We start from the raw sequence: 14,085 nt of genomic DNA on the forward strand, positions 1-14,085 counted from the left end.
GGACACAAAGAGAAGGTGGCTGGCTGTAAGCCAGGAAGAAAGCCCTACCCAGAAAGCAAATAAGTTGGAACCATGATCTTGAATTTTTTAGCCTCCAGAAATAGGGAAAATAAATTTCTGTTGTTTAAGTCATATAGAATATGGTGTGTTGTTACGCAACTTGAGCAAACTAAAATAACATACAGTTAGTACTCTATGACTGCAGTGGATTTGGTATTTAAGGAGGAGGGGTGATATCCTTTGGCTTTCAAGTTGCTAAATTCTACCACTGATTTTTTTTTTTTTTTTTTTGAGATGTTGTCCCACTCTGTTGCCCAGGCTGGAGTGCAGTGCCTCAGCTTACTGCAACCTCCGCCTCCTGGGTTCAAGCAATTCTCATGCCTCAGCCTCCTGAGTAACTGGGATTACAGGTGCCCGCCACAATGACTGGCTATTTTTTTTTTTTTTTTTTTTTTGTATTTTTAGCAGAGACGGGGTTTTGCCATGTTGGCCAGGCTGGTCTCCATCTCCTGATCTCAGGTGATCCATCTGCCTCAGCCTCCCAAACTGTTGAGATTACAGGCGTGAGCCACCACGCCCAGTCTACCACTGACTTTTTGTTTGCAACATTTTAAAGAACTTTTAGTCTCTTTAAGAGACAGTTACACCCTTTAGACTATTATAAATTCCCTTAGTATGGGAAGGGAATTTAAGAAGATAAACAGAAAAAGTTGTTTGTGTGGGCCAACTGTTAGTGTCTTTTGCTTATCTCTGCAAAGACAGGGTTCACAGAGCCCTAATAGTACAATCAATTGGGCACTTCTGGAAATACCAGAGGGTCTTAAAAGAGACATTTATATTTAGCATTTAGTGTAAAATATCCTTTTCCAAACCTGCCAACAACTCCTAGTATATAACCACTTGCCATCTGTTCTTTGGAGATTGGTTTTACATCATTATAAGCAAAGAAATCAATACCAGACCACTGATTTGGGAAAGAGACAAGATTCCACGGCAATAATACATAAAGTTAGTCAAGTCCTACTTCTCAATTGTTTTGAAAGAACAGATAGTTCAATGTCCCTTTCTGAAACAGGTACTCATCCTGCATTGGTGATTTTGCAGCAATAAGGGCCCAAGATAGATAAGGCACCATAACCTCAATTTATATAACAGCTCTTAAGTGCTATATAGAATCTCAAAATACCTTTTTAAACTCAATAGTAATGTATTAACTTGAATCCAGATCCCCCTCCTTACAGTTTATCCCTCAGTTTAATTTAAAAAGTGTGGGCTGGAGCACAGGGTTACTCTGCCAGTGACATCAGACAGTCAACTGGTGTAGATACTGTAACTGCAGAGGGTAGCTAGCTGAAGGTCTGTTTCAAACATACATTCTGTCTTGACAGACAGGTAAGGCCAATCGTTTACCTTATCCATTAATTTGCTAAGATACCATCTGGTCTTTCTAAGCCTAATTAACATGTAAAAGTCATTTAGATATGTTAATTGGTTTTGAACCAGTGAATAGAATCAGTAAAAAGGGACTATGGGAATGGAGGACACTACCTTAAGTTTACATATAGGGCTTTGTGTTCTTCAAAAACCTTTCATATGCATTATCTCACTTGATCCTACACTCACTGTAAACATCTGAAAGAGGAGGAAATTGAGGCTCAAAGATTGTTACTCTCTTAAAGTAACCTAGGGAAGAAGCTAGTGGGTAGTTAATGAAATGAACAGTTATTAGGGACATTTTGTTTTCTTTTAACCAAACAACAGCTCCATAAGATGGGTGCCATTATTGACAAAGCTACTAAGAGGCAGAACCAGGATCTGAACCCAAATCTTTTGGACTTCAAAGTCCACATTTTATTTATTATATTGATGAAACCTATGGCTTTCTGTTACAGTGAATGTAACTGGGTAAGAATTCTTGATGTCAAGAGTTTAGCTGTCTTGAAGAAGTGGGTTATCTGAAATAAGCAATCTACATGTAAGAAATTGATAAGTGGCACAATGGACAAAATGCAGCTATGGAGTCAGAAATATTTGTGATTAAAACTCAGCTCTGGCCAGGCATGGTGGCTCACGCCTGTAATCCCAGCACTTTGGGAGGCCAAGGTGGGCGGATCACGAGGTCAAGAGATTGAGACCATCTGGCCAACACTGTGAAACCCCATGTCTACTAAAAATACAAAAATTAGCTGGGCATGGTGGTGCATACCTATAGTCCCAGCTACAAGGGAGGCTGAGGCAGGAGAATCGCTTGAACCCGGGAGGCAGAGGTTGCTGTGAGCCAAGATGCGCCACTGCACTCCAGCCTGGCAACAGAGTGAGACTCCATCTCAAAACAAAACAAAACAAAAACAACAACAAAAAACTCAGCTCTACCACTTGCTAGCTGTGTGATCCTAGCCAAGTCAGCTTACTTCTTGGAGCTTCATTTTCCTCATATGTCAAATGGAGAAAAAGATCTTAATCTCATAAAGTTGATGTGAAGATTAAATTACATAACAAAAATAAAGTTCCAGGAACATCAATAAACATTAGTTATCCTCCTCTATAAAAATGTTTCTCTAGGGAGCAAAGGAGTTACAGAGCAGAGGTAGACAAGCATTTCTTAGCTGGTAAAGGGTAAAGTCAGAAACATAAACCAGGTATGGTGGCTCATGCCTATAATCCCAGCACTTTGGGAGGCCAAGGTGGGAGGATCACTGGAAGCCAGGAGTTTGAGACCAGCCTGAGCAACATAGTGAGACCACCACCTCTACCAAAACCAAAAAAATCAGTCATGTGGTGGCACACACCTGAGGCTGCAGTGAGCTATGATCATGCCACTGCACTCCAGCCTAAAAAAAAGACAGAAACATGCAGTGAAAGGTACATAACAGACCTCATATTTATAGGTAGCCCTTGCAAAAAGCAAAGCTCAAGGGTTACCTACTTTTTTTTTGAGACAGGGTCTCACTTTGTTGCCCAGGCTGGAGTGCAGTGACCCGATCATGGCTCACTTCAGCCCTGACCTCCTGGGCTCAGGTGATCCTCCCACCTCAGCCTCCTGGGTGGCTGGGACTACAGGCATGAGCCACTACATTTGGCTAATTTTTTCTATTTTTTTTTTAGAGACAGGGTTTCACCACGTTGCCTAGGCTGGTCTCGAACTCCTGGGCTCAAGCTATCCACCTGGTTTGGGCTCCCAAAGTGCTGGGATTATAGCCATGAACCACCACGCCTGGCCAGGTTACCTACTTTAAAAGGACTTCTTTGGCTGGGCATGGTGGCTCACACCTGTAATCCCAGCACTTTGGGAGGCCAAGGCGGGAGGATCACCTGAGATCAGGAGTTTGAGACCAGCCTGGCCAACATGGTGAAACCCCATCTCCACTAAAAATATAAAAATTAGCGGGGCGTGGTGGCAGGTACCTGTAATCCCAGCTACTCGGGAGGCTGAGGCACAATAATAGCTTGAACCTGGGAGGCGGAGGTTGCAGTGAGCCGAGATTGCACCATTGCATTCCACAATGGGCAACAAGAGTGAAACTCCATCTCAAAAAAAAAAAAAAAAAGACTTCTTTGACTTCTAGAGTTTGGGTTAAGGTATCTCCAAGATCCCATAGAATTCTTGTTTACCTCTATCTTTGCATGCAGTATACTGTTGTAATTCTGTTAAGTTACGTATCTGTTTTCTTTAAATAATAAATAAGCCCCCTGCTTAATCTAGTATCTGGTAAGAGGTAGATGCTCAATAATTTGCTGAATGGAGGAATGAAGGAAAGAAAGGAGAAAAGCAGAATGAATCCATCCCAGTAACAATGTACTGGTTAAGACTTAACATGAGATTTATAATATTTTCTTACCTTGACTGCATAGTTATTAAGTGGATCTTTTGCATATGAAGCAATATAGTAAACCGCATCACCTGCCTCACAACATGGTTTGTCACTGGTTAGCCTGAAGTCTGACCAGCTGTCCACTCCAAAACGGAGCTGGTCTTTCTGCCCAGCCATGAAAAGGTCTTCACATTTAACAGCCAGTTTCTTCAAGGCATCTGTATGAAGGCTTCGGATTTTACCCACTACTTCCTCCCGATTCTCAAGTCCTCGATAAAGTGCTTGTCTCTGCGGCTTCTGGATGCCTCGGCCCTGTCTGCAAGAGGGCCCACGCCGGCTGGAGAGGGATTCCATGCTGTTGGAAAATCTATCCTTAATACTGAGAGTGGTTAAGCTGGAAATGCTGTTTGCTGCTGAGGGGACAGGTCTCTCCTTGCGCAAAGGCCTTTCCAAGGAGTCATAAGATTCAATGTCCAGTCCTTTGAGTTCATAGCTGATGGAAGAACCAGCACTGCTGGCATCCCAGTTGGGGTCGATATCATAGGTGGGATTAGCCATGACACAAAGACTACTTTCCATGGATTTTTGGAGGTCCTTGGAGATTGGTTCTGTATTGGCTCTTATGATCATCTTCTTTGGCAGTGGGGGTGGTGTAGGTTGGGAAGCATTGGGTGCTTCTTGGTCTGTTTTCCCTCCAAAGGCGATGGCATCGTCCACAGCTCCCTTGGGCTGTCGTGGCTGCTTGGGAGGTATCATGGCTGCTCTAGATTGCCCTGTATTGTTTTTAAAGCAATAAAAAGAAAAGAGTAAGTAAAGTTTTCAATCTAATTTTATAACTGAAACTTGAGCAGAAATGAGTGAGGTAGCCATGGGAATGCAAGAATAAGTCAACTCTTTAGTTCAAAATGGGAAAAGAGAACAACCAAAAAACAAATACCTAAACATTGGAGTATCCAAGCCTTGGTGGGAACGACAAATATGCATAATGTCTTGGCCTTGTCTAGGAACAGGGCACTGGTTTGGGTGATGAGTTTTGTTTTCAAAAAGGAAACCAGATTCTCCAGTCCCACCCTTCAGAGTGCTATATATTCACCACACCAGAATATTAAGGGATGACAGACACTCGAATATACTTGGATTGTGACAGAGTAGAGATGATAGCATTGTGGATAAAGAAAATACTTGGGAGCGTTATTACAAACAGAATTGAAACTAGCAATGTGACCATTAGACAGGGGCTCAGAAGATACTATTCTGTTCTTTTTATTCCAAAGTTACATTGTATCATATATAGCACTTGTCATGCATATAACATTTTCCAACACATGAATACAATTTCAAAAGCCATGCTATTTATTTTACTATAGAGATGGATTCTGACATTGCTTAAACTGGTCTACGTAAAAGATTCCTGTGATTGTGGTAAGGGGAACAGTGTATATGAGCAGTCAACTTCTGTTCTGAACACGAATTCCCAAACTCTTACGTGATTCTCTTTTATTCTGGTGGGCATATACATTGTGATTTGAGAGATACTATCTTTCAACATCTTTTATAAGCCCTAGTTAGAGAACCATTCATCTGTGCTTAGTTTCCAGCATTTATGATTAGAAAAAGATAAAACACATGTGTGTTTGAATATACCTTCAGGGCTTATTGTATAACAGAGAGAACACATTATTTTTTAAAGACAGAAAAATATACATGAAACTTCTATAAAGGCTATTAAAAATTAGTTCTGTTATTAAAATGAGGCCTCTACTCAAGATCTCAGAGTTATAAGGCTCTGTTATGGGTTGAATTATATCCCCCAAAAAGGTATGTTGAAGTGCTAACCCCTGGTACCTATGAATGTGACCTGTTGGAAGTCTTTGTAGATTTAATAGTTAAGATGAGGTCATTAGGATGGGCCCTAATCCAATACGGCTGATGTCCTTATAAGAAGAAAAAACACCATGTAAAGACAGGGACAGAGAGGGAAAACACTACATGACATTGGAGGCAGAGTCTGGAGTGACACAGGTGCAGACTAAGGAATACCAAGCATTGATGGCCACTACCAGATGCCAGACAAAGGCAAGAAAGGAATCTACCCACTGTCTCAGAGGGAACACAGCCCTGCTGACACCTTGATTTCAGACTCCTAGCCTCCATAACTGTGAGAGAATACATTTGTGTTGTTTTAAGCCACCCATTTGTGGTACTTTTTTACAGCAGTCCTAGGAAACTCATACATTCTCCTACTATTGTTCATATAGAGTAGAAGGTGCTGGATGGTGCTGAGGATGACAATGAATAGGGGTGGTGGTTTGTTTTGTTAAAATCACGTCCTTGCAGCATGTCAACGGTAAGCACCAATATAATCTGGGATTGTAATAGTAAGTGTTGCTTATGACAGGGATAAGTTCTGAGAGAGTTAGGCAATCTCATCATTATGCAAAAATCATAGAGTGTACTTACATGAACCTAGATGGTACAGCCTACTACACACCTAGGCTATATGGTATAGCCCACTGCTTATAGGCTACAAACCTGTACAACATGGTACTGTACTGAATACTGTGGGCAATTATAACACAATGTTAACTACTTGATATGGTTTGGCTGTGTCCCCACCCAAATCTCATCTTGAATTCCCACATGTTGTGGGAGGGACCCAGTGGGAGGTAACTGAGTCAGCACAGGTCTTTCCCGTACTGTTCTCATGATAGAGAATAAGTCTCATGAGATCTGAGGGTTTTAAAAAGAGGAGTTCCCCTGCACACATTCTCTTTCTTTGCCTGCTGCCATCCACATACGATGTGACTTGCTCCTCCTTGCTCTCTGCCATGATTGTGAGGCCTCCCCAGCCATGTGGAACTGTTAAGTCCAATAAATCTCTTTCTTTTGTAAATTGCCTGGTCTCGTGTATGTCTTTATCAGCAGTGTGAAAATGGACTAATACAGTAAATTGGTACCAGTAGAGTGGGGTGTTGCTGAAAAGATACCCGAAAATGTGGAAGCAACTTTGGAACTAGGTAGCAGGCAGAGGTTAGAACAGTGTGGAGGGCTCAGAAGAAGACAGGGAAATGTGGAAAAGTTTGCAGCTTCCTAGAGACTTGTTGAATGGCTTTGACAAAAGTGCTGATAGTGATATGAACAATAAGGTCCAGGCTGAGGTGGTCTCAGATGGAGATAAGGAACTCGTTGTGAACTGGAGCAAAGGTGACTCTTGTTATGTTTTAGCAAAGAGACTGGAGCAATTTGGCCCTGCCCTAGAGATTTGTGGAACTTTGAACTTGAGAGAGAAGACTTAGGGTATCTGGCAGAAGAATTTTCTAAGCAGCAAAGCATTCAAGAGGTGACCTAGGTGCTGTTAAAGGCATTCAGTTTTATAAGGGAAGCAGAGCATAAAAGTTCAGAAAATTTGGTTTGGCGCAGTGGCTCATGCCTGTAATCCCAGCACTTTGAGAGGCTGAGGTGGGTGGATCACTTGAGGTCAGGAGTTTGAGACCAGCCTGGCCAACATGGTGAAACCCTGTCTCTACTAAAAATACAAAAATTAGCCAGGTGTGGTAGCAGACACCTGTAGTCCCAGCTACTCAGGAGGCTGAGCCAGGAGAATCGATTGAACCTCGGAGGTGGAGGTTGCAGTGAGCCGGGATCATGCTACTGTACTCCAGTATTGGTGACAGAGTGAGACCCCGTCTCCAGAAAAATAAATAAATAAAAATAAAAATAAAATAAAAATCAGAAAATTTGCAGCCTGTCAATGTGATAGAAAATAAAATATCATTTTTCTGAAGAGAAATTCAAGCTAGTTGCAGAAATTTGCAGAAACTTGCATAAGTAACGAGGAGCTGAAGGTTAATCCCCAAGACAATGGGAAATATTTCTCCAGGGCATGTCAACGGTCTTCACGGCAGCCCCTCCCATCACAGGCCCGAAGGCCTAGGAGAAAAAAGTAGTTTCGTGGGCCAGGCCCAGGGTCCCCTTGCTGTGTGCAGCCTAGGGACTTGGTGCCCTGTATCTTAACCACTCCAGCCATGGCTGAAAGGGGCCACTTGTAGAGCTCAGGCCGTGGCTTCAGAGGGTGCAAGCCCCAAGCCTTGGCAGCTTCCATGTGGCATTGAGCCTGTGAGTGCACAGAGGTCAAGAACTGGGGTTTGGGAACCTCTGCCTAGGTTTCAGAGGATGTATGAAAACACCTGGATGCTGAGGCATAAGTTGGCTGCAGGGGTCGGGCCCTCATGGAGAACCTCTGCTAGGGCAGTGTGAAAGGGAAATGTGGGGTCGGAGCCCCCACACAGAGTCCCTACTGAGGCACTGCCTAGTGGAGCTGTGAGAAGAGGGCCACTGTCCTCCAGATCCCAGAATGGTAGATCCACTGACAGCTTGAACCATGTGTGTGGAAAAGCCACAGACACTCAATGCCAGCCCCTCAAAGCAGCTGGGAGGGAGGCTATACCCTGCAAAGCCACAGGGATGGAGCTGCCCAAGACCATGGGAACCCATGTCTTGCATCATCATGACCCGGATGCAAGACATGGAGTCAAGGGAGATAATTTTGGAACTTTAAGATTTGACTGCCCCGCTGGATTTCGGACTTGTGTGGGGCCTGTAGCCCCTTTGTTCTGGCCAATTTCTCCCATTTGGAATGGCTGTATTTACCCAATGACTGTACCTGCATTGTATCTAGGAAGTAATTAACTTGCTTTTGATTTTACAGGCTCATGGGTGGAAGGGACTTGCCTTGTCTCGGATGAGACTTTGGACTATGGACTTTTGAGTTAATGTTGAAATGAGTTAAGACTTTAGGGGACTGTTGGAAAGGCCTGATAGGTTTTGAAATGTGAGGACATGAGATCTGGGAGGGGCAAGGGGTGGAATGATATGGTTTGGCTGTGTCCCCACCCAAATTTCATCTTGAATTCCCACGTGTTGTGGGAGGGACCTGGTGGGAGGTAACTGAATCATGGGGGCAGGTCTTCCCCATGCTGTTCTCATGATAGTGAGTAAGTCTCACAAGATCTGATGGTTTTAAAAAGAGGAGTTCCTCTGCATAAGCTCTCTCTTTGCCTGCTGCCATTCACATAAGATGTGACTTGCTCCTCCTTGCCTTCCACCATGATTGTGAGGCCTCCTCAGCTATGTGGAACTGTAAGTCCAATAAACCTCCTTCTTTTGTGAATTGCCCAGTCTTGGATATGACTTTATCAGCAGCGTGAAAATGGACTAACACACTACTTGTGTATCTAAATGTAGAAAAGGTACAGTAAAAATACAGTATAAAAGATAAAAAATGGTATGCTTGTATAGGGCACTTACCATGAAAGGAGCCTGCAGGACTGGAAGTAGCCCTGCGTGAGTCACTGAGTGAGTGGTGAGTGAATGTAAAGGCCTTGCATATTATTACCATACACTCCTGTAGACTTTATATATACTGTATACTTAGGCTATACTAAATTTATTTAAAAATTTTTCTCCAATAATAAATTAACCTTAGCTTACTTAACTTTTTAACTTTATAAACTTAAATTTTGTTTAACTTTATAAATTTTGTTTAACTTTTATAATAACACTTAGCTTAAGATACACTGTACACTATTTCAAAATATTTTTTCTTTGGGCCAGGCACAGTGGCTTATGCCTATAATCCCAGCACTTTGGAAGGCCAAGGTGGGTGGACCACTTGAGGCCAGGAGTTTGAGACCAGCCTGGCCAACATGGAAACTGTGTCTGTACTAAAAATACAAAAATTAGCCAGGCATGGTGGCGCATGCCTATAGTCCCAGCTACTCAGGAGGCTGAAGTAGGAGAATCGTTTGAACCTGGGAGGCGGAGGTTGCAGTGAGCCGAGATCATACCACTGCACTCCAGCCTGGGTGACAGAGCGAGACTCTGTCTCAAAAAAAAAAAAAAAATTGTTTTTTCTTTGTGTCTTTATGCTACAAATCTTTCCCTATTTAAACAAAACTTTTTTTTTAATAAACTTTTTTGTTAAAAACGAAGACACAAACACACATATTACTAGTCCTAACCCCTGGTACATGTGAATGTGACCTTATTTGGAAATAAAGTCTTTGTAGATGTAATCAAGTTAAGATGAGGTCATTAGAGTGGGCCCTAATCCAGTATGACTGGTGTCCTTATAAGAAAAAACACCATGTGAAGACAGGGACAATGATGACAAAGGCCTACACAGGGTCAAGAATATCAATATCACGGTCTTCCACCTCCACATCCTGTCCCAGTGGCAGGTCTTCAGGGGCAGTAACACACATGGAGCTGTCATCTCCTAAGATAACAATGCCTTCTTCTGGTATACCTCCTGAAGGACATGCCTGAGGCTGTTTTACAGTTTTTTAAAAAATAAGTAGGAGTACACTTTAAAGTTATGGTAATAGTACAGAAAATGCATAAACCAGTAACTCAGTAGTATATCACCAAGTATTATGTACTATACATAACTGTATGTGCTATACTTTTATGACTGGCAGTGCAGTAGGTTTGTTTACACCAGCATCACCACAAACACGTGAGTAATGCCTTGCGCTGTGATGTCACAATGGCTATGTCACTAGGTAACGGGAGTTTTTCAGCTCCATCATAATCCTATGAGACCAGTGTTGTTTGTGCAGTCCACTGTTGACCAAAACATCATTATATAGCACATGACAATATCCATTTCCCATGCACACTACTTTCTTCAAGAATATCTAAGAATTTATATAAGCTACAGCAATATATATTGCAAACTCAAGGACCTCTTTTCTCCACCCATGTCATGTAGTAATATTTTTATAAGTAATAGAACAATATTAAATATAAACAAACAACAACACACATATATATACACATATAATATATATATATAAATTGTGTCTATATATATATATATATATTGGGGGGGGGGAGAGAGAGAGCAAGAGAGTAAGAGAAGAGAAAAAATATGAGAATGCTAAGCTTCAAGACGGCCAGAGCTTTTGTTTTATTCACTGCTGTAATCTCTGTGCCAAGAACAAGGTCTAGATAGAATCAACAATAACAACTTCTTGAATGAAGGAATAAGTATTTACTACTGACAGACAGAAAGTAGTAAAATTGTATAGATATCTATAATAAGGAAAGAAATTGAATTAGTATTTTAAAAAATTCCCACAAAGAAAAACCCAGGACCAGATGGCTTCACTGATGAATTCTACCAAATGTTTAAAGAAGTATTAATACCAATCCTTTGAAAACTTTTCCAAAAAATAGAACAGGAGGAAGGAATGCTTCCCAACTTGAATTCAATGGAGCCAATATTACCTAAATACTAAAACTAGACAAAGACATAAAAAGAAAACTAGAGACTAATGTCTTTTATGAATACAGATGTGAAAATCTACACAATATGCTAGCAAACCGAATCCAGCAACATATAAAAAAGGATTATACACCACAACAAGGTGGGATTTATTCCAGGAATGCAAGGTTGGTTTAACATCTGAAAATCAATCAATGTAATATACCATGCCAACGGAATAAAGGGGGAAAAAAGCTCACATAATCACCTTAATAGATGCAGAAAAAACATTTGATAAAACCAAACACCTTTCCATAATAATAACACTCAATGAACTAGAAACAGAAGAGAACATCCTCAACCTGATAAAGGAAAGGGCATCTTTGTAAAAGAGCTAACATCATACTTAATGATAAAAGACTGGAAATTTCTCCTGTAATATCAGGAACAAGACAAGGATTTGCGTTCTTGCCATTTCTTTTTTTTTCTTTTTCTTTGTGTCTTTTTTTTTTCCAGACAGGGTCTTGCTTTGTCACCCAGGCTGGAGTGCAGTGGCACAATCTCGGCTCACTGCAGCCTTGACCTCCCAGGCTCAAGTGATCCTTCTACCTCAGTCCCCCAAGTAGCCAGGACTACTATTTTTCATAGAGACAGGGTTTTGCCATGTTGCTCAGGCTGGTCTCAAACTCCTGAGCTCAAGTGACCTGCCTGCCTTGGCCTCCCAAAGTGATGGGATTACAGGTGTGAGCCACTGCACCTCACCCATTTCTATTCTACGTTGTACAGGAGGTTCTAGTCAGGGATATTAGGAAAGAAAAAGAGATAAAGACATCCAGATTGTAAAGAGGAAAGTAAAACTATCTCATCATTCACAGATAATATAATCGTGTATATTGAGAAGCGTAGCGAATCCACACACAAAAAAACTATTAGAATGAATATACCAGTTCAGCAAGTTTACAGGATACAAGATCAACATACAAAAACCAATTCATTTCTAAACATTATAAATGAATGATCCAAAATAAAATTAAGAAGACAATTCTATTTACAACACCATCAAAAAGGATAAAGTAACCAGAAATAAACCTAACAAAACTAGTGTAAGACTTGTACTTTGAAAACTATAAAACATCGCTGAAAGAAACTAAAAAGCAAATGGAAAGATATCTTATGCTCATGGATCAGAGACTTTATATTGTTAAAAGGGAAATATTCCCAAAATTCATCTACAGATTTAATGTAATCCCTATCAAAATTCCAGTTAGACTTCTTGCAGAAACTGGCAGGCTCATCCTAAAATTCATATGGAAATAGAAGAAACCTAGAGTGGTCAAAGTCTTTAAAAAGAATAAAGTTGGAAAAGTTACACTTTCCAATTCCAACTTATTACAAAATTATAGTAATCAAGAGTATGTGGTACTGGCGTAAGAATAGAAATATAGATGAATGAAATATATTTGAGAGCGCAGAAGTGAACACTTATCTTTAAGGCCAACTGATTTTTGACAAGATTGCCAAAACAATTCAACAGGGAAAGAACAGTTTCAAGCAAAATAATGATATTGAATCCCTACCTCACACTATACACAAAAATTAACTAAAAATGTATGAAAAATTTAAATATAAGAGCTAAAACTAAAAACTCTTAGAAAAAAAGTAGGAATAAATCTTTGCAACCTTGGGTTAGGTAATGGTTTCTTAGATATGATACCTAAAGTATAAGTAACAAAAGAAAAAGTAGATTGGAAGTCAATAAAAATTATAAACTTTTATGCTTCAAAGGACATCTTTAAGAAAGTAAAAAAGACAACTCACAGAATGGGAGAAAATATGTTCAAATTACCTATCTGATAAGAGACTTATATTCAGAATATATAAGGAACTCTTTTGAAAAAGATAAATAACCCAAGTAAAAATGGGTAAAAGATTTGCATAGCTATTTCTTCAAAGAAGATATATAAATGGCCAGTGTGTGTGGAAAGATGTTTGGCATCATCACTCATGAGGTAAATGCAAACTGAGACATCATTTCACATCTACTAGGTTAGCTGTAATAAAACACACAGGCAAGTGTTGGTGAGGATGTGGAGAAATTCAAATGCTTATACATTGCTAGTAGGAATCTAAAATGGTGCCACCATCTTGTAAAATATTTTGGTAGTTCCTCAAAAAGTTAAACATACAGTTACTATTTGACCCAGCATTTCGACTCCTGGGTATATACCCAAGACAACTGAAAACATGTCCACCAAAACTTTATATGCAAATGTTCATAAGCAGCAGCATTTATAATAGCCAAAAAGAAGAAACAAACCAGATGTCCATCATCTGATGAATGGATAAATTAAATGTGGTACACCCATACAATTGACTATTATTCAGGCATAAGAGGAGTGAAGTACTGATGTATGTATGCTAAAACATGGAAAAACCTTGAAAACATTATGCTAAGTGAGAGAAGTCAGTCAAAAATGACCACATATTATATGATTCCACTTATATGAAATTTCCAGAAATACATAAAGGCATAGAGACAGAAAGTAGATTAGCTGTTGTAAGGGGCTGGGGGAAGGGGAGAAGGGACAGTGACTGCTAATGGGTTTCTGTTTGGGATGATGAAAATGCTCTGAAATTAGACATTAGTGATGCTTGCAAAATTCTGTGAATATACTAAAACTAACTGAATTGCACACTTTAGTAGGGTGAATTTTATGGAATATAAATTATATCTCAATAAAGAAAATCAACAATCCATTCTTAGAAACAACCATCAATTCAGTTTCCAGTCTTATCTTCTCATTCCTCTGTGCCCTTAACTAAGGATGTAGGGGCTTGGCATTTACTGAATGTTTCCTGTGATGGTGGGGTCTCCTTCCCAAAGCTGCCCCAGCCCTATTTTCTCTTGGCTAATGTGAGACGTCAGACCATGGTTTATTTACAAGACAACAGAAGTATGCTTTGTAATAAGTCCTAATTTTTCAGTTACTTACCTAGACCTTTCAG

The 14,085-nt window shown here is 40.3% G+C and overlaps 1 protein-coding gene across 26 annotated transcripts in view; it reads right to left on the bottom strand.

Moving 5' to 3' along the window:
- PEAK1 (pseudopodium enriched atypical kinase 1) overlaps nucleotides 1-14,085 on the bottom strand; it is a 310,312-nt gene that overhangs the window by 16,385 nt on the left and 279,842 nt on the right. For all 26 annotated transcript variants that reach the window (XM_063795320.1, XM_063795312.1, XM_063795318.1 and 23 more), the window contains one exon: nucleotides 3,840-4,585. In XM_063795320.1, the coding sequence (XP_063651390.1) occupies nucleotides 3,840-4,585 (746 nt within the window). The remainder of the gene's footprint in view (nucleotides 1-3,839; nucleotides 4,586-14,085) is intronic.

This window comes from Pan troglodytes, chromosome 16 (assembly GCF_028858775.2).
Source record: "Pan troglodytes isolate AG18354 chromosome 16, NHGRI_mPanTro3-v2.0_pri, whole genome shotgun sequence".
Taxonomy (NCBI): Eukaryota; Metazoa; Chordata; class Mammalia; order Primates; family Hominidae; genus Pan; species Pan troglodytes.